This window comes from Bufo gargarizans, chromosome 2 (genome assembly GCF_014858855.1).
Source record: "Bufo gargarizans isolate SCDJY-AF-19 chromosome 2, ASM1485885v1, whole genome shotgun sequence".
Lineage (NCBI taxonomy): Eukaryota > Metazoa > Chordata > Amphibia > Anura > Bufonidae > Bufo > Bufo gargarizans.
Window position 1 is genome coordinate 215,059,341 of NC_058081.1, and position 20,537 is coordinate 215,079,877.

The window sequence follows — 20,537 nt, forward strand, 5'->3', positions numbered from 1 at the left end:
AGATAAGCTTATGCATGAGGGAGTGTTGGTGTGTACTTTTCCCTTATGCTGGGAGTTGTGGAGCAATTGTGGAGACACTTCTGCAGAGAGTGCAAAAACTCCTGCAGAACCTGTACCTGTCCCTTTAAGTGAGGATCTAAGGGAGCTGCACTTTGACTTGCATGGGGAAAGAATATTGACCATTGGAAACAATGGTGCTGGTCAAATGCAAAGTGATGATGACAAAAGTGCGGAAATGCATAAGGAAAATGTGATGTCATATGAAATATGTGATAATAATGACATGCCTTTTCCTTTGCAGGCTGTGATTGGGGAAAAGGCTCCCCCTGTTGGTAAACATGTGTCTGATATAAAAGTGTTGATAAATATTGAAGAAACACCTCTAGGAGACCCCATTGTAGACAATGTGGCGGGGCTAGAGGGTGTACCACACGGACCAGAGGTGGATGTGCAGTCTCCACAGGTTTCTATGATTAATAAAATGTCCCAGGTGGGGATTGACTCAGGGGTGCCCCTAGAGGCCAGGGTTAATAATGACACGAGCAGTATAAGTGGCCTATGTGCCGTGACAGTTAGCAATTCCGAGAGTGAGGCTACCATGTCAAGACCCAGCAAAACTAAAGTGGTTACTAGTAGCGAGTCTAGCGACCAGATGACAGTTATATCTGACGAGACGAGAGTTCAGTCGGGTGACAGCCTAGTGTCTGAAGCTCATATCCTGACAGTTGTAGATGACCTGACAGGACAGTACAGCTACAAACTTGAAGATGTTTTCGCTCGCTCTGCAGAGTCCCTAGATACACTAGAGATGGGGCTAGCGGTTCTCGCAGAGCAACTGCAGGAATCTCCAGAGGAGTCACAGAAAGAGATGAATGAACTGAAGGAACTGGAGTCACTAATAGAAGCAGAAATTCTCCAACTTCAAGAGGAACTTGCAGCTTCTGAGCGATCCAGACTTCATGCAGAGCAGGAAAGAGATGAGCTGGCTGATGAAGTTCTAAACAGCGCCTCAGAAAAATCTGCTCTCTTGGAGGAGAAAAGACATTTGGAAGCCAGGATGGCTCAACTTGATCAAGAGTTATGTGATCGCATGGTGGACCTGGACCACCAGAGACAAACTGTATCTAGATTGGAGAAGAAACAAAAAAAGTTTGACCAGCTCTTGGTTGAAGAGAAATACATATTGGCTCGATATGCCGAAGAACGTGACCAAGCGGAGGCTGATGCTTGGGAGAAAGAGTCCAAGACCCTCTCCTTGGCAAGAGCCCTTGAAGAAGTGCTTGAGGAGCGAAATGAATTAGAGAGGCTGAACAAGCAACTCAGAGCAGAGATGGAAGCTCTCATGAGCTCAAAAGATGCCATCTATGAGGTGGAGAAGCCTAAGCGTGCTCCTGCACAGCAGGTGGAAGAAAGTGAGAAACCGGAAGAGGAAGATCCTCTGGAAGGTGCCAAGAAGTCAGAGCCTGGTAAGAGTGGGTCTGGAGATGGTGGTGCCAGGGTACTGGCCAAGGTAGAGAAGGTGAAAAAGATATCGGCTGAACCAGTTGATGGGGCTGATGTCGATGCAGAGGCCAAGAGTCTCATGACAGTGTGTAAAAGACGTCCCCTCCGCCTACAAGGCCTTCCAAGTAGCCAGCTGCCTGCTGGGGAAGAAATATGAGGAGATGGACGACCAGTATGCAGATCCGGGCTATTACGATGGGTTGTCTCTCCTGACTCCTCCCCAAAAGGAGACCAGTGTCCTGGGTGAGCCTCTGGAGAAAACGCCAGAAGACAAGAAGTATGCTGAAGACCCCAGTGCCTCCAACCTTGATGCGAAAGGGAAGGAGGAATAAAGAAAACAAGGACATGATGCCATGTCCCTGAATGGTGAGAAGGCTAATAAAGTAAAGGCCAAAGAGACAAAGGCCAAGGAAGCTAAGGCCGAGCTCTTGAAATGGGAGAAAACCTTGGATGTCCCAGAGACCAAGGTTAGGGCGGGAAGAGCGACTGCTGAAGTGGGAAAAGCCACTGAAGACGGAGAAGACTCTGAAGCTGGCTCCAAACCCGAAGAAACACCTGCTGAGAATAATGGTAAAAGGGTCCAGATGCGTGGAAAAGGAGCGAGACATAAGAAACCTGCTCTGCTGAAGGAGCCCCGCAAGGCAAAAGAGAAAGGGTTGGGACATGACCATGACTGGGACCAGTTCAGTCAAGAGTTGCCGCAGTCCAAGAAAGGACGTGAGGGGCCTGTGCAGAAGCCAAAAAGACAGTACCTGCTCATGAGATGGACAAGAAATACCCAGAGGCCTTGTCAGCTCTGTAATAAACTCATGAGGGTGACAAACCAAGCGCTGTTGTCCTGGGTCTGGCAGAATAAGGGGAAGACTGCAGGCCAGGTTAATGCCCGTTCACGAGCATCTGGATTTGATGCTAGTGTTCACCCCTACGGGCTTGAACAAAGGGGGGAGGTATGTGAGGCAGTGACATGCCTCATTGTTGTTAGGGGAGATATATGGCAGGATTTGCTGTGTCTTCCCCCAGAATCACCAGGTCTGAAGAAAGACCAGGTGCAGTAATCACCTGGGGATAAAGGAATCCTCAGAGTGAGAGGGGGTGGGGACTTGCACACAGAAGGCTGGAGTGGCTCTGTGTGGTTTGAGCCAGGAGGGCTCAGAGACCCCTATCCCCAAGGAGACATTGTTGTGGGAGCAGCCTGGAGGCTGCTGGAGGTTGGGCTGGGAAAGCCGCATCTCATCACGCGTGTGAACTGTGTTACGCTTTAGGTGAGTCAGGGAAACCTATGTGTTTAGATAGGGCCCTGACGGGCAAAGTATTTTATTTTGGCTTTGTGTGTTTTTCTTTATGCCGTGTGCCACAATAAAGCACAGTTTGGCCCCTAAATCCTGGTGTCTGTGAAGAAGCGTGTGTTTGCAACCCCTGGAAAAGAGCTAATCCCCTACAATATGTATCAATGATACGGCTCATAACAATTGTGAAAAGCCAACAGTTAAATCATATTGGTTTTAACTTTTACAATATTTTTGGATAGATTAGGCAAACGTTTGTCATGCTTGCATTATGCTTTTATCTATGTGTTCTCAGTGATTCCTCCATTGATGTCATCAGACACTGCATGACTGTTTTTTAATTAACTGTAGAGAACAAATATAATACAATAGTCTACTAATATGTACAGAAGTGCAATGTGCTATGTCCATTTCTATCATGAGCAGAAATAAAGTTACTTTAACACACTTGTAAAAACCAACCTGTATGTCTCCAGCTGTAAATTACTTAAATCCCTTCCCAAAACATGACGTACTATTATGTCACGTACGTCATGGTTAACTCGGGTCACTGTGCTGCATCGTGCGGTGACCAGAATAAGATGGCTGCGCTAGTCGGCAGGCAGCAATCTTAGCTGAGGACCAGCAGGAGTTTTTCCTCCCCCCTGCAGCCCCGATCGCTGCGATTGGCCGGTTAGTGAAGACCGGCCCATTACAGTAATGATATGGTGCTGCAGGGAGGCTTGGCTAGAGGTGGCAGGGGCTGATTTCATCAGCCCATGTCACCTCCTAGGTCAGGAAGGGAACACCAGACACAGGTGTCCCCTCCCAGCGCTGTGATTGGCACAGTGCGCAAAATTAAGAAAGGCCTCCCTAGATCCCTGGTAGGGCAACTACTCCACAAAGGCGACAGTAAGGCTCTCCGCCATGAGAACATCCTGGCGGTTAAGTACAAGGACAAGAGGGATTTCCTTGTAGTGACCATCATTCACACTAACATCAGTTCTCCTGCCCAAGTTTGAGGTACCACTACCACTGTCAACAAGGCTTACAGTGCCATGCGTAAAACTAAGGTGTGGTACAGTCCTGATCAAAAGTTTAAGACCACTTGAAAAATGGCAAAATCATATTTTACATTGTTGGATTTTAACAAGGTTCCAAGTAGAGCTTCAACATGCAACAAGAAGAAATAAGAGTGAGACAAAACATTTTTTGAGCATTCAATTAATTGAAAATAACAATTAAACTGAAACAGGCTGTTTTTCAGCTGATCTAAATTTTAGGACCACATGCCTTTAAAAGGCCAAATCTGTGCAAAGATGTGGATTCATTGTCATTTTCTGTCAGGTAGTCACACGTTGTGATGGCAAAGGCAAAAAAACTCTCCCTTTTTGAACGTGGTCGGGTTGTTGAACTGCATAAGCAGGGTCTCTCACAGCGCGCCATCGCTGCTGAGGTGGGACGCAGTAAGACAGTCATTTGGAATTTCTTAAATGATCCTGAGGAAGTGGAAGACCCAAAAATATTTCATCACACTGAGACGGAGGATCCAATTGGCTGTCCGCTAAGACACTGGACGATCCTCGACCCAAATTAGGGCCCTTACTGGTGCTGACTGCAGCCCCATAACCATCAGACAGCATCTGAGACTGAAGGGCTTCAAAAACAAAAAACGTCTTCAAAGACTTCGTCTCCTTAAAAGCCACAGAACTGCTTGTTTGGACTTTGCAAGAGAGCACCAAACATGGGACATTCAAAGGTGGAAGAAAGTTTTATTCTCTGATGTGAAAAAATTTAACTTTGATGGTCCTGATTCATTTCCAACGTTAGTGGCATGACAAGCAGATGCCACCTGAGATGTTTTCTACGCGCCACAGTGGAGGGGGCACCATAATGGTCTGGGGTTCTTTTTCCTTCACTGGAACAATGGAGCTTCAGGAAGTGCAGGGGCGTCAAACGTCCGCTGGCTATGTCCAGATGTTGCAGAGAGCATTCCTCATGACTGAGGGCCCTCGTCTGTGTGGTAACGACTGGGTTTTTCAACAGGACAACGCTACAGTACACAATGCCCGCAGGATAAGGGACTTCTTCCAGGAGAATAACATCACTCTTTTGGCCCATCCTGCGTGTTCCCCTGATCTAAATCCAATTAAGAACCTTCAGGGATGGATGGCAAGGGAAGTCTACAAAAATGGACAACAGTTTCAGACAGTAGATGGCCTTCGTGTGGCCGTCTTCACCACTTGGAGAAATGTTCCCACTCACCTCATGGAAACGCTTGCATTAAGCATGCCGAAACAAATTTTGGAAGTGATAAACATTAATGGCGGAGCTACTCATTACTGAGTTCATGTTTGGAAGTTGGATTTCTGTTTTGGGGGGGTTTAGTTTTTTTGGGGAGGTGTGGTCCTAAACTTTTGATCAGCTGAAAAACAGCCTGTTTCAGTTTATTCGTTGTTTTCATTAAATTGAATGCTCAAAAAATGTTCTGTCTCACTCCCATTTCTTCTTGTTGCATGTTGAAACTCTACTTGGAACCTTGTTAAGATCCAACCATGCTAAATATGATTTTTTGCCATTTTTCAAGTGGTCTTAAACTTTTGATCAGGACTGTATGTACAAAAAGCTGGCTGTATACATTGTACAGATGGCACTGCACAATGCTTACATTTTACATCAAGCTACAGGCCACACAGGAAATTTCCTTCAGTTCCAAGAGGTGGTAATCAAGGCCCTAATTTTCTAAAGTCAGGAATGGGAGGGCCTGATTACTTCAGGAGGTCATGGTGCCTGTGTTGTACCAGGACAACATTTTTTCTGGTGAAGTCCCACAAACAGTGAAGAGGAGAAAGACCCCAAAAAGATGTCGGGTTTGTTACAAAAGGGGAATACGAAAGGACACCATTTATCAGTGCGACACCTGCCCTGATAAACCTGGCCATTACATAAAGGATTGTTTCCGAACCAACCACTCATCCATGGGTTATGCTCCCTGTAATATTTCTCCCTGTATGCTTTATGCTCCCTGCAATATTTCTATATGTCTGATTTAGTCCATACCTTTCATACCCACTTTCCAACAACCACTACATATTCTTTTCTGTGAGACAACTGTTAAAATGGGTTACAAAATGTTGGGTGCATTTTGTCCTGTTACCCCTTGTGAAAGTGAAAAATGTGGATGTAAAGCAACTTTTTCTGGATTTTTATTTTTTCATTTTCATAGCCAAGTGCTTCCTAATTCTGTGAAATGCCTGATGGGTCAAAGTGCTCACTACACACCTTGAAAGATTCCTTGAGAGGTGTAGTTTCCAGAATGGGGTAACTTTTTGGGGTTTTCCACTCTAGGGGTACATCAAGGTGTGTTCAATTACGAGATGGTGCCTGTCAATTATTCAGGAGAAATCTGCCTTCCAGAAGCCATTTTGTGCTCCTTTCCTTCTGACCCCGTAGTACGCCCATAAAGCTGTATACAAGCACGTGGGATATTGCCTTAATCAGGAGAAAATGGCCAACAATTTATGGGGTAAATTTTTGCCAGTTCCCCCTTGTGAAAGTGAAAAATTGGACCTAAAATCACTATAATTTTCCATTTTCACAGTCAAGTGTTTCCTAATTCTATGAAACACCTTTGGGGTCTAAGTGCTCACTACATGCCTTGAACGATTCCTTGAGGGGTGTAGTTTCTAAAATGGGGTCACTTTTGAGGATTTTTTTTACTGTAGGGGTGCATCAGAGTGTCTTCAATAGTGACATGGAGCCGGAAAACTATTAGAGTGAAATCTGCGCTCCAAAATCCATATGTTGCTACTTGCACCCTGCGCCCTGCTGTGTGCCCATACAGCAGTTCATGGCCACAAATGAGTTGTTTCTATAAACTGCGGAGTCAGGGTAATAGATATTCACTTTTGTTTGGCTGTCAACCCTTGTTGTGTTACAGGAAAATATATATGAAAATGGAAAATCTGCCTAAAAAAGCTAAATTTTGATTTTTGATCTCCTTTTTATTTTATTCTTGTGAAACACCCAAAGGGTTAACAAAGTTTGATAAATTAGTTTTGAATAACTTGAGTAGTGTAGTTTCTAAAATGGTCACTTATTGTCAATTTATATCATGTAAACACCTAAAAGTGGCCTAATAACTGAATTAGTTCTTTAACAAAATTGGTTTTGGAAAATTTCTGGAAAATCTAAAATTTGCATCTGACAAAGCCACCTGACATCCTAAAAAAATAAAATGACATTTACAAAATCATGCCAACATAAAGTAGATATATGGGAAATGATGATTGATAACTATTTTATTAGGTTTTACTATCTGTCTTAAATGTACACAATTTCACATTTCAAAAATAGCGAATTTTTCACTTACATAAAGTCACAAGAAAACAATCTAAGAATTGGTAAGATAAGTAAAAGCATTCTAAAGTTATTACCACATAAAGTGATACAAGTCAGAGTTGCAAAAAATAGGCCTGGGCAGGAAGGTGAAAACAGGCCTAGGGTAGAAGGGGTTAAATGGGTTATCCCATGATTAATGTTAAAATGAAACACTCTCTTTCTAACAAAGCTAGAACCAGCCCTGTTCCTCACATGGATCCAGAGATTTGCCCATTCATTGCTACAATTGATCTGCTAGATTATCTTCAGCCTGTCAGCTTGGGGTCGTGTCCTTTCTACTGCAGCTTCTCCCTGTATTTGCCACAGCTTCTAACAGAACAGATGGCTGGTGGCAGTTGAGGATTTAAACTGAGAACGTCCGACCAGCTCAGTGAGACGGACAAAAAATAAGGAAAATAACAAACAGCAGGTGGCGCTATACAGATACATTTTATTGAAACTTGCTGTCTAAACAAAATTTTTCATTACATGCAATTACAAAAGTATTCAGATGTGCTGGTTTGAAAAATGTAAAATGTACAATATGTTTCATAACACAAACCCTTTAAGAAGCAGAGAGATCAGTTTACTTCACACTTGGAGAAGCTAAGTATACAAATATCTGTTTGGTATATTATAATTAGAATTTGTTATAATTGTATTGTATTGTATTATATTTTGCAGTATGTTTCGTTTTTTTCTCTGCTATATTTTTTAGATAACTGAACTAATTACAGAAAGGCTGATGAGACGTAAGTTGGATAGAATAAAAATAGGGGCATTTGTTTACCAGAAAAAAAAAGTTTTCTTTTTTTCTGTGCGGTACAAATCTGCCATAAGCTATTGTAATTAGAACATATGCAAAAATTGAGTGGGCCGCATAACCTGTCTACATTGTAAGTTGCAGAGGAGCCTTTTTCCAACAATTAACTTCAAAAGACATTCCTTCCAGGGAAGTGTTCTTGTTTGTACTAATTACTGTGAGGCAATTAGCAGGAGACTGTAACAAAATAATTTCCATTAGAATTGCTCTGTTGTCTTTATAAATATTTTCCAGTGTACGCTCTTTTATACAAGCACATGGTAGAACTATTGACTATCATGATAGAACCGTTCAAAATCAGTTTTTGTGGCCGGACAAATCACCTACTCTGACTGAGGAATAGGGAATTAAAGATATTACTGTTGACAGTCACAGTGGAGAGTATTGACTTGGTAATATCTGCAGGGATCCTCCTCAATCAGCTATTTCCCCAGCAGTGTCACTTTACATGGTGCTTGTGGAAATCCATGGACTGCGGTGTGGTGCATGAATAAACCAGGTCCTCCGGAGTGAGAACTGCTAACTGTAACAGCTTTGGTTGTGGCTAACAGAGTTAGCAAAGTTATGTGTATGTAGGAACTATGAGATACTACTTTTGTAACATTGTGGAATAATTATGGGAAATGTATACAAAATTACAGGCCAATGCGTATTGTAGGATTACATATAATTTTTCATATTTGTATTATTTCAGATCTGATTGTATTCTTTAGGGTACTATTGCGCCCTCTGGCGGCATGGTGAGTTCTGAGAAGTAAATTCCTTTGGAGGACTAGGAAGGAAGGGAGAGTGTGACAGAGGCTGTTTTTCAAATATAGGTGAAACTCGAAAAATTTTAATATTGTGCAAAGTTCATTTATTTCAGAAATGCAACTTAAAAGGTGAAACTAATATATGAGATAGACTCATTACATGCAAAGCGAGATATTTCAAGCCTTTATTTGTTATAACTTGGATGATTATGGCTTACAGCTTATGAAACCCAAAAGTCACAATTTTGAGGTCCCTTCTGCTCAGGGGGTATGGATTAATTAGCTGACTAGAGTGCGACACTTTGAGCCTAGAATATTGAACCTTTTCACAAAATTCTAATTTTAAGCTGCATTAATGCAATTCCTTTTAATTTGCATTACTGAAATAAATGGACTTTTGCACAATATTCTAATTTTTCGAGTTTCACCTGTATATAGGTAGTGGTGTAGAGGTGTTTCAAGTATCCCCTGCCATTCACAGCATTTTATGTTAGCATTTTATCTGTAACATTCATTCTAATTGAAGTAAAAAAAATTATCAAAGAAACTATCATGAATTAATATAAAATATACAGTTTTAGAATATTCCTTAATATAGCATTTATGTAAGTACCTCTAGGTCCCTTAACACAGGGTGATCTTCAATTCCAGGGAACAATACTCTCATAGTATAGGTACGATAATCTAAGAAAGGAATGCCAGCTCCATCCAGGTCACTTGTCAGCTCATGGATATCTGTTTGTAGCTCGGCAAAAGCTAAAAGACAAGGTATAATTGTTCAAAGAAAGCCTCATCGTTAAAGATGGGAAGAAAATTACAAGTGCTCTTTCTCAAGTGCAATATTTATACTATTTGGTGGCTACTTTTAGAATCTGACATTTCAAGTATTTCAGATGTGTTTTTATGAATGCCAGTGTTTGCCTCCAGATGGTATAATATTATAATTTCCATCACCATACTTGTAAGAATCAAAGCTCAAGCCACATATTTAAAAGATGTTTGACTTGGCCCATTGTGGTGAGATGCTGTATACTGTTTGTGTTTTTCCCACAAGATTACGGATGAACTCACAGGTCACAAAATAGCAAAATGACAAATTCTCTCTGCTACATTTGCATATCAACAGGATCTCACAATTAGAAATGCTATAATGTAACAAATAGGGAAAAAAAATCAATATGAAAGCATATTTTCCAGAAAATGAGTTGATAGCACTACATTACTGGATTATAATGATGGTAAGTGAAGAAATTAATCAAGTCCCAATATAACACACAATAAAATGAAGAGCATGTGGGTTCTATAGTTCATTACAGATTCAATTTAATTATGAAATGATTATGTCACAGAAATGCCATCTGGCTAAACACTTCAAATATAAAAAAAATAATTAAAATGCTATTTAGTATTAAATAAAAGAAAATATAAAGAGTGAGTGAAAACATGAGAAGTTGGAGTGAGGTGAAATGGAGAGTTAGAAAGATATGGTGTGTGTGTGTGTGTGTGTGTGTGTGTGTGTGTGTGTGTGTGTGTGTGTGTAGGGGGGGGGGGAGGGGGGATTTATCAAGCCTTGGATTTCCAAATTCTGTCTTCAGAATTTTTTTTTACTTTTTGGACTTGCACTTACTTGAACTAAACATTTAGCTACTTTTTTTGCTTACTTGAGAAAAAAAAATTGCTACTTTTATTTTTACACCACTTAGTGCTTGGCTATGTTAATTACCATATTTTTTACTTTATAAGACAAACTTTTGTTTCCCCTAAAAGTGGAGGGGACATGGCAGTGTGTCTTATAAAGTGAAAAATATAATAATTAACATAGCTTTCATAATGGAAGTACTCACTAATATGCAGGAGATGTGGGGAGCGGTGAGAGTAGCAGCGCCTGTACTTACCGCTCCATGGTCTTCCTCTGAGTGCAGTGCTTCATATGTCCTGATTGCATACAGCATCAGGACATAGTGCACTTACTATGACATGTCTCTGTACACAGTCAATCACAGTGGAGCACAGGCCCAGAGAAGACCAGGGAGTGGTGAGTGCAGGAGAGATTTATTTTATCTCTGATGGGGGTCTGATCTAATCTCTGATGGGGGTCTGACATTGGGGTCTGATGTAAACTGTGATGGGGGTCTGATATGGGGTTACGATCTGAGTTCTGATGGGGGTCTGATCTGAGATCTGATGAGGGTCTGATATGGGGTCTGACAAGTGGGGGACTTATCTGAGCTGTGATGGGGGTCCAATCTGAGGTCTGGTATGGGGATCTGGTCAGAGGTCTGATATGGAAATCATATCTGAGGTCTGATATCGTGGTCCATTTTGACGTTTGATGAAGATTAGGGGTCTAATGAAGATTTGGGGTCTGTTCCGAGGTCTGATAAAAAATATTGTTTTCTTATTTTCCTCCTCTAAAGCTTAGGTGCATCTTATGATCAGGTCCATCTTATAAAGTGGAAAATACTGTAATTTTATTCCAGGTTTATCACCGCAATATAAAAGAAAAAAAAATGCCATGTCACTCCAGTGATAGGTGGCATAAAATACTGGAGCAGCCCTTCTAGACAACATTTGTGTTCAAAGATGCTCCAAATTTAAAAAGATGTGATATTTGATAAATTTGGAGTAAAGTACTCCAACACAGACTCAAGAAAAACTGACTTCAAATATTCCCCTCGTGATAAATTCCCCCAGAGTGTGGTTTAAATGGGTAAAGATACAAAAGAGAGAGCAAGAGAAATGGGATAAAGAGAAATTAAGTAACCAGTAAAGATGGACAGAAAAAAGAGACATAACATTAGCCAGATATGTGAAAAAATACACAGAAATCCTAGGTTAACGCTATAACCTTCACAGTGTCCATAAAGCCATGGAAAGCCTGCCCTGCCTCTCCGACACCAGGTTGTCATGACAACACATTATTGCCAGCTTTACTCTCACTAATAACATTGAAAATAAAATTGAAAGCAGGTTGAGGAATAATAATAAAATACTTTTATGTGGAAACACTTAAAGGTTGTCACATTGAACCCATTTTGAAAATATGTATTTGTTAAGCATTTTAGTTACATGTTTTAGAGAAACTAAGTCAACATGTGCTTTGACTTCAATGATGTACAATACCCAATCAGTCCTAGTGTTTAGAAATAATAAAGTATGGTGGAATTAAAGAATGGTATGGAAGTGTAGACTTTATTTTATGAAGGCGATTAAATTCTTGAAGGGCTTTTAAAATGCTTACAGCTGGGCACCGAGCCTTCTATAAATCTGGCATTCTGGAGGGAGTTACTAAGTTCAATATTCAATATACAGTATAACATTCAAAATAACAATATGTTTCAAAGAATGTTGATTTTTCTTTTATCCAATGCAGTGTCCACCTGTACAATGAACATTTTAACCCAAAAATAAAAACAACAAAATAAAATTGAAAATGATTGCATATCACCAAATAGCATGGGAAATTGCTATGGCAGAAAAGAAATCATATTAGTGATCTTTCTTCAGTGTTGAATAACAATACATTTCCTTTGACTTTTGTGTCTTCCAATTTGATATTGGCTAGCTTGCATCTCTTCTACTAAAGGTGGATTTGATTGTTTTTGAGACTCTTAAATTTCTGAAATATTGGTGAAGCCAAAAACTTGAACGTGCATGTTTTATGGATCTTTACTTCCCCTCATAAAAATCATATAATGGCTCATACTACTGTATTGCAGTTTTTACCAGCTCCACATTGTCACAATTCAGCAACCATAGAAGTTTATGGTACCGTGTATATGAAACTGTGGCAGGCTCCAGTTGCAGCCATGTTACAATTTTTCTCTCCTAGATGCTTCTAGGGCAGAATATCTCCAAAATAGAGAGTTGTATTAGGTGCCATACAGAGTGCATATAGACCTGTAGGGACTTTGTGTGCCTCTGTAAGGATCCATGTCCATAGCTCTTCCACATGCATGAGGTCTAAAAGAACAGATTCGTTTTTGTAGACTAGCTAGACTTCAATTGGAAGAATAGGAATTCTTGTATCTTCAGAATAACTCAATTTTGTTAAATTGAGATTGCAATAAAGTCAACAAGACAACCCACCCTAGTATGTATCTGTCTGGATAATCTATATGGTATACATTGAATCACTTTCAATAGAAACTATTTGCTATGGGAATTCAAAAGAAGGCAGTTTAGAAAGTAATATAATGTGGTCAATGTCATACCTTCTTTGCACTCCAGTGCCACTCTTGATTCCAAATTATCCATCTGCATTTGCAATCTTTTGAGAGTCAAATCACTTTCTCTAGATTTGCGTTTGTAGGCTATGAGCACTGCCACAATGAAGATTATTAGTAGTCCACCAGCTGCTGCAATACTGACAATTGCTGGTACACTAAGAGGACTATCCGGAGTTATGTAAACCATGCCAGGAGAAAATTCCATCCCACCAACTCGAGCCTACAAGAAAATTTTAGATGAAGAAAAAAAAAAACTTTTTTAAAACATAAACAATGTAAAACATGAACAAAATATTATGCCAATTACCATTTCATTGTCCCATGGCACAGATCGTATCACCTGTTACAGCTTTAGCTTTTCAGTTGTGCTTTATGATAGTAATAACATTGGAACACTATCATTAATTACATTTTAAGTGATATATGTATGCCAATAAGATACTGAAATATGAATGTTGAACATTTTATGTTATATGTATACCTAAGGATAAAATATAATAGTGATGCCCCTTTCAGGTAAAACACATTGCAGCAGCTTTAGGGTAAGACCCCACAGTGTGGGTGGCCACATGCAATCAAGTCAAGCTCACCCAAGGCAGCCAATGGCCATACAATATTTCATTTAAAAATATGTGTGCCCATTTGCTGTCATGGGTGGTCCCGGCTTGGCCGCATGCAGCCAGTCACATTGTTGGGTTATACCCTTGATATCATTGATTAGTTGGATTGTTGTAGCCTGTGACAAGCCACATCTTGCATCTAAGATCTACAACTACCTTAAAAACAGAAAAGATCTTTTGTAAAAACTTTTCACTGCAGCAAGTAATAGATGTTATTAATAGGGACTGTCTGACTAAGCCCCCTGCCATCCACCAGGCGGCTAAAACCACAGGAATATAGTTATGACAAAACTATCTGCTACTTCACTAGTCGAGGCAAAATCCTTAGAGCTTAGTGAGACATGCCACAGATCTCCTTCATTGTTCTTAGTGATAAATATACAGTGACATTTTCTGTGAGATTAAGAAATTGGTCCAGGACTTAGGGTTACCACACATGCAGAATGTTTTTACTGTTTCAACAAGCTGCTGACATTTCATAGTTTTCTTTTCTATTAAATTTACATGCACGCATAGGTTTTTCCTACTGATTTTGCCAAAGATTTGTAATTGCAAGAAAAATAATTCACATTAACTGTGAAATGAATAGAACACTGACATGGTGCAATCATTTTCATATTTTATCTGCAGATCCGATAATTCCCAGGCTTCTACAGTGCCATCTAAGATGGATGCACACTGTATATTTCGTGATCCAAAACACTTCCTACTGGCCATCACTACTCTGGATTTGCCAGCACTACTCATGTGAACAGTGCTGGCCAATCCAAGTCCAATGCTGGACAAGTAGGAAGTGTGTTTGGTTACCAAATCTACAGTGTGCATCAGGAAGTCTGAGAAGCGGTGCAGCTATCTTGAATGGTAGTGAGGAGCACAGGAATTAGTGGATCTGCAACTAAAATGGTGAAAAGGAGAGCACCAGGTAAGTATTCTTTATGTTTCCCAGTTAATGGGAACTTTTTTCTTGAACCAGAGGGTTGCTTCAAATTACTTTCTGGTTAACTTATGTAATCTACATGTGACAGTCCAACATGCATCACTATCTACAATAAAATTTTGCAACACAATACATTTTACAGCAAATGCTCATTACGATTCATAGACAACATTTTGTTAAAATTTGTTAAAGGGAAAGATCATCTTGTCCAAGTCATTTATGTGCTGAGTGAGTTCTACTCACACTCAAACCAAGTGCACATACCATAAAATCTACCAACATGCACATTTTAGGGGGCATTTATTAAGGCCAGCATTTTACACTCTCACTAGCGTTAGACGTTCTACAAAAGAGGTGTGTTTATAATTTTTGCATGAATGTGCAGGTCCGTGAACCAGAACTGAAATCTATGCCAGGCGCAGATTATAGTAGATGTGCCTGGTCCCACACTGCCCATTCCCCTTCCTATTCCACCCAGTAACAACCCTCCATACTCTGTGCCAAACTCTACAATGTTTTGATGCCAGTTTTCTGGTGTACCAGAGTTGACAAATATTCTCCTAAATGTCTAGCCTTAATATATGTAACTGGCTTCTTGATTCCCATTGTAATATAAAAGTATACCTCAGTCAGCTATGCCTTTAAGTACAGTGAAATAAAAATATGTCCATCTATCTACAAAAGCAGAAAAACTGCAGCACCAGAATCGAACATCAAAAAGAGACAATGGAGGTGCAAGCCCAAAGGGACTAGACTATTTCCCAAAAGGTAAAAATGCAAACAGGCAGCACTCTCGAAGCACTCTATCCACACTAAATGATTTTTACCAAAGAACACAAATAACATATGAAGTACTTGTATATAATGCTACACATTTCAACAATCATTTAAACCTAAAGAAGAGCATTTTAAATGGTGCAGATACCATATCATTTTAGGATTTTTTCTTTTACACCTAGCTTTTTTGATGATCCTTCTGTAGAATCAAATGCATATGGACAACGGATGAAAATCATGGACACTGAACTGTAGTAAAAAGATTATTTTTCAGGTGTTATACTTTAAATGATCTGCAGATGTCCTATATAATTTACCAAGATAAAAAAAACTGTTTTATAGCTGACCAGAAAAGTTCAGCTGTCCTCCAGCACTTCTGGGATTAAATCAGCTTTGGCCTTTGGACAATAGCAGAAAGTCATTGGGACGGATATGACAGTGCGGCTGTATATCAGAGACAAGATACAATAAGTAAGCTGAAATCTGTCCAGACTTATCTGTCTTCCCTTTACCAGCATTTTTAACTGATAACCTTGTCTCCTTTGATTTGAAGCTAACACTTTGGTACAGCAATGGTTTTATATCTACTTTTATGGCAGACCTTTAACTCAGATTGAGTGCTCTGTGTCATATTAATGACAGTCGATAACATGTTTTAATGTTATTATTTTCATACTTTGCATAATTTTTTCTCTATGGGCTTTTAAATAACTTTTATTAACCTAGGGTAGCTATGGTCTTCCCTCTTAACTGATAAGGATACCCTTTGAAATTGGGTAATAGTAATAAAAATAATAATAGTAGTTCTAAAAAAATATAAAAAATAAAAACATCCGGGGGAATGCAAGACCAATAAACTATTTACAAGCCCTGTATTAAAGAATTCTGGATTTAAAAAGGTGTCTCATAGGGCTTTTGTGACTTTTTGGACTTGCATAAAAATGTGTGAAATTTAGCATTTTTACACCACTCGCTCCAGTTTTGAAAAATAAATGAGGAAGTGGGTGTGGTCAGCTATGTTAATGAGTTCTAATTTATTTATTTTTCTATTTTGATTCTCTTGCATTTTTGCATAATTTGTATGCATTTTTAATAGTATGTATTTCTAGTATGTATAGTGAGGCGAGTAGTTTTTTTTATCTTCATCTAAAAAAAAATCCTTCAAGTTTTATCTTATTAGTTATATCGCTAGCTGATGAAGAAAAAACATCAATAATGGTACGTTGGAAAATAAACAAAAAGCAAAGCATAATTAGAAAGTCTGAGATTTAGATAAGCTAACAAAACAGTACCTTGAGGTGCAATAACATGGAGAAGAATAATGCATACCCACTGGTTTTCATTCTCTTTCAATAAGGAGTCACACACACATCATGTCGTGGATAGCTGCAGTAATTCTAGGTTCACATCAAGTCAGTTTAACAAATTGATGAATAAATGAACAAATTCTAAACCATATCATAAGTCCGTGGCCAAGATTTACTAATGTGTCTGCACCTAGAATCTGTCTAAAAAGTGTCACGAATTGTGCAATTTGTCACATCTAGGATTTCTAGAGTTTTTCCAACTTGTGGGGCGGGATTTATTAGGAAATGGGAAGTGGCCCTAAAGGTCCCACAATTCTGGCATAAAATTTTCAACGTCAACATAGTTTCCTCTCAAGAATCAATACATGTAGTATGTTGAAGTGTAAGTGACTTAAAGTAGCACTCCCAAAAATAATTTTATTCTCTGATCTGATAGAACGGTACATGATGTAGACTATAGTGAAGGTAATTTTCTTACCAGTTACTATATTTGTGAGTTATAACCTTCCTTTTGATCCTCAGCTGTGTCATGTGACTAGCACTCTGATTTCCAACTGACACAGGACAGGAAGTCAGTCACTTATTCATTCCTATGAGACTAACATTGAGGCTCCCATAGGAATACATATAGAGGCTTCCTGTTCACACATAAGATGCTGAGTTATTTGGAAAGTCTGAGTGCTGGTCACATGACACAGATGAGAAACAGAAGCGAGGTTATAATTCAAATAATAAAGTCACTGGTAAGAACATTACCTTCACTACAGTTTACATCATATATCTTTCTAACAGGCCAGGATGCTTCTTTAAAGCTAATCCTTATTACATGGAAGTCCCTTTAACAACCTCAACTAAAGCCCTTTTTTTGGTTAATTTGTTGGTAATTTGAGTAGCTATTGCTATGATGGCTGTGATGAATAATAATCAGACATTGTCGTTATTAAAATTTAGATTTTGAATATCAATAATAAAACTAATAATCATCACTAAAAATATTCACTGATATCTATTCAATATACAATATAGGGAATTTGAATATTAGTATTATTTTCCCATTAAGGATCATTGAAGTGCTTACCATTACTTTGTGACGACCAGTGAGATTTGGGGACTCACAAAGAAGTTGGACATCAGACACTGTTACTGTGCATGGTTTCTCCCCAATGAACATGAAGTACTTCAGTTTCATGTTGCCTCCAGCAACTGGTGGAATTAAGTTCTTTCCCTGCAATGGTTTATGCACAGATATGAAATGTTACCACAAATGCTAATAAGGGGTTGACTAAAGAGTTCACCTTTAGGAGGGAGAGGTTCATTTGCAATAGGCAAGAATAATGATTACTTACTACAGACTTCTCTGTTCATGAATATTCACCACTTCAGTGAACTTAAAGTGTCACTGTACTTTCAAAAAACATTTGATATATCAAAGTGACCTATGAAAGGTTTTGAGTGATTGGGGGCCGAATGCTGAGATCCTTTCTCTCAAACAAAGAGAAGAAAGCGCTCACACAGAGTGCTGCTGAAGACATATCAAAGGTTTTTTGAAAGTACATTGGCACTTTGGGGGAGATACTTTGGAAAATGAAAGGTGGAATCTGATAGGTTGCGATGAGTAACTAAGCCATTTTTCTTTACATCCGTTTTGATAAATCTCCCCCTTTAATTCCGATTATTGCAAGAACAATACTTTCAAGAAAAATTATTACAAATTGCTTTGTATAAGGAATTGCCCTGTTTGTAACTTCTTTTTATATATGGCTGTTCATGACTAGATGCTGTATACTTAAAGGATTAATTACAATATCCAACAACAAGTGATTCAAACTCTAATCCTTAAGTAACCCAATAGATCATCATTTGAAGATTTACCAAAAGTAATAGTATATTCTGTTCAATACTATGGAAATCCTAAAAACGTACATTGTGGGGGTGGCATAGTTACAAAATACTGACTTAAAGAGGATTTGTCAAGTTTTAAAGTTATTCTCTATCCACAGGATAGAGAAAAACTAGCTAATTGTAGGGGCCAACCACTGGAACCCCCCCCCCAATCCCAACAACACTGGTCCCATACCCCCATCCTGAGCAGGTTGAACATTCTCTATGGGACTGCCTGTGATAGCTTAGCACAAAACTAAAACTTGGTAAGTTAATTTGTGAGAAGCTCTAAAACTAGAACACCTAATCCTAAAGAAATATTCCCCATGTGTACTAAAGATACAAAGAGATTGATTGCACAAAGACATTGGACTAGTAAAAAATATATTGAACTCAGATGTCTAATAGAGATAATAGAAGCACAATGTCTAAGAATTGCATATTATTAATGGCTATGCTTTTGTATAAATTGAACTTCTGGAAACAATAAGGGTGGATTTAGCACATTCCCATAAACTATTTGATAAAATGTAATTTGGGAAAATAACGTGAGACTTATTTATAGCCAATTAAGAGAAAGCAAGTAAATAATCTAACAGTATTAAATGAACTGTACAATAGCTTATAAGAATCTCTAGTAGAATGTATTGATCAATCAGCTCGGTGAAATATGGAAATCGTGAGAACTTTACAGTATAAACATGTATTCTCATTGTATCTTTATATAGATGTAGCAGAACTAGGTTTCCCCTTGGCATAACATGTCATCTATGATTTTCTAACTAAAACTATGTGAGTTACCACCACTGCACAAAATAAGCAGTTCAAAGACAAATCTGTCTTTGCATTATCTCTCTTCAGTTTTCATGCGACCTACACATATAACAAGATTGAAAGATTGGGACTTCGCCAATTCAGATACCTTTAATATTATGGGACTTCCTGGCTTTAGTTCCAAAATCCCAGAAGGGTTGAAGGACTCAAACACTGGATCTGGATAATATGTGAAATTGGTTTTGTTGAGGACCAGTAATGCTTGCACATTGTCCATGATGAAGCCAAACTCTTCTGGCCGCTCGGTGACGTCAAGCTGGTTGTTAGAATTTACAGCTACGGCTGGAGCTTGACAGGTCATCTCTGTAGAGTTCAGCACTGTACAGTTCTGTGCAATGATAAATACATGTCAATTTACTAGTCAACACAATAATACAGTTCTGATGCATTTTCTTTATTAAGTAAACTGAATGTGATCATATTGGTATAGTTTTCTTGATATTCGATACCTCAGTATAATATATCTTTCTTTATAGAGGTACTACAATACATTTCATTCTGCAAACAAAATGATTGAATATTAACAAGGTACTTTTTACATCAGAGCCATTGCAAGCCCTGATGAAATCACTCAGCCACAGAACTTCTTAAAAAGATGGGCATGGCTACTTTAATAAAACATCTACAGTGTGTCACCGGGCAAGATCCACTATTATAGTATATATTTTCTCAGATAAATAAGCATATTAAATATCCTTTATTACAGAAAGAGCCATGATGAAGTTTGTCTAATGTCTAAGTGACAGAGTGATTTGAAATCCAGGATTTTGTCTTTGTTTGGCCATGTCTAGCCAACCATTGCTGATCAGTCATTGGGTTATTAATTATGATCTTTCTAGAATAATACTTGAAACACAGCAGCTGGGCCAGAATTCAGGTGTGCCCCCTTGTTGCCTGAGGCCTGCTGCCTGAGGCTTGTAACCACCTTGCTTCTTAATATCAAATGTGTAACAGCCTTAATTGGACATTGTTTAACTGTTATTAGATGACTTAAGCTGCCCATGCATGATACACATTCGGCTCGGCCGAACCCATATACGTATGTATTCTATGGGGAGAGCAGAGAAAGCCACTGCCAGACAATTCTGGTATTAGCTTATCTCCCAGGAGACCAAAAGGATGAGGTGAAAGTATTTATTTTGTCCGATCCTTGCTTCCCCCAACACCATCTGTTGGGTTAAAGTTGGTTGCTCTTCACACATAAAAGACTAATGTGTATGGCCAGTTTT

General features: G+C 39.0%; 1 protein-coding gene across 1 annotated transcript in view; it reads right to left on the minus strand.

The window, feature by feature from the left end:
- The window catches only part of PLXNA4 (plexin A4), a 756,456-nt gene that overhangs the window by 92,921 nt on the left and 642,998 nt on the right, over nt 1-20,537 (minus strand). Inside the window, exons 18-21 of the mRNA XM_044279996.1 lie at nt 19,397-19,636; nt 17,672-17,818; nt 12,938-13,172; nt 9,337-9,479 (exon numbers count right to left, since the gene is read on the minus strand). Coding sequence (XP_044135931.1) covers nt 9,337-9,479; nt 12,938-13,172; nt 17,672-17,818; nt 19,397-19,636 — 765 coding nt within the window. The remainder of the gene's footprint in view (nt 1-9,336; nt 9,480-12,937; nt 13,173-17,671; nt 17,819-19,396; nt 19,637-20,537) is intronic.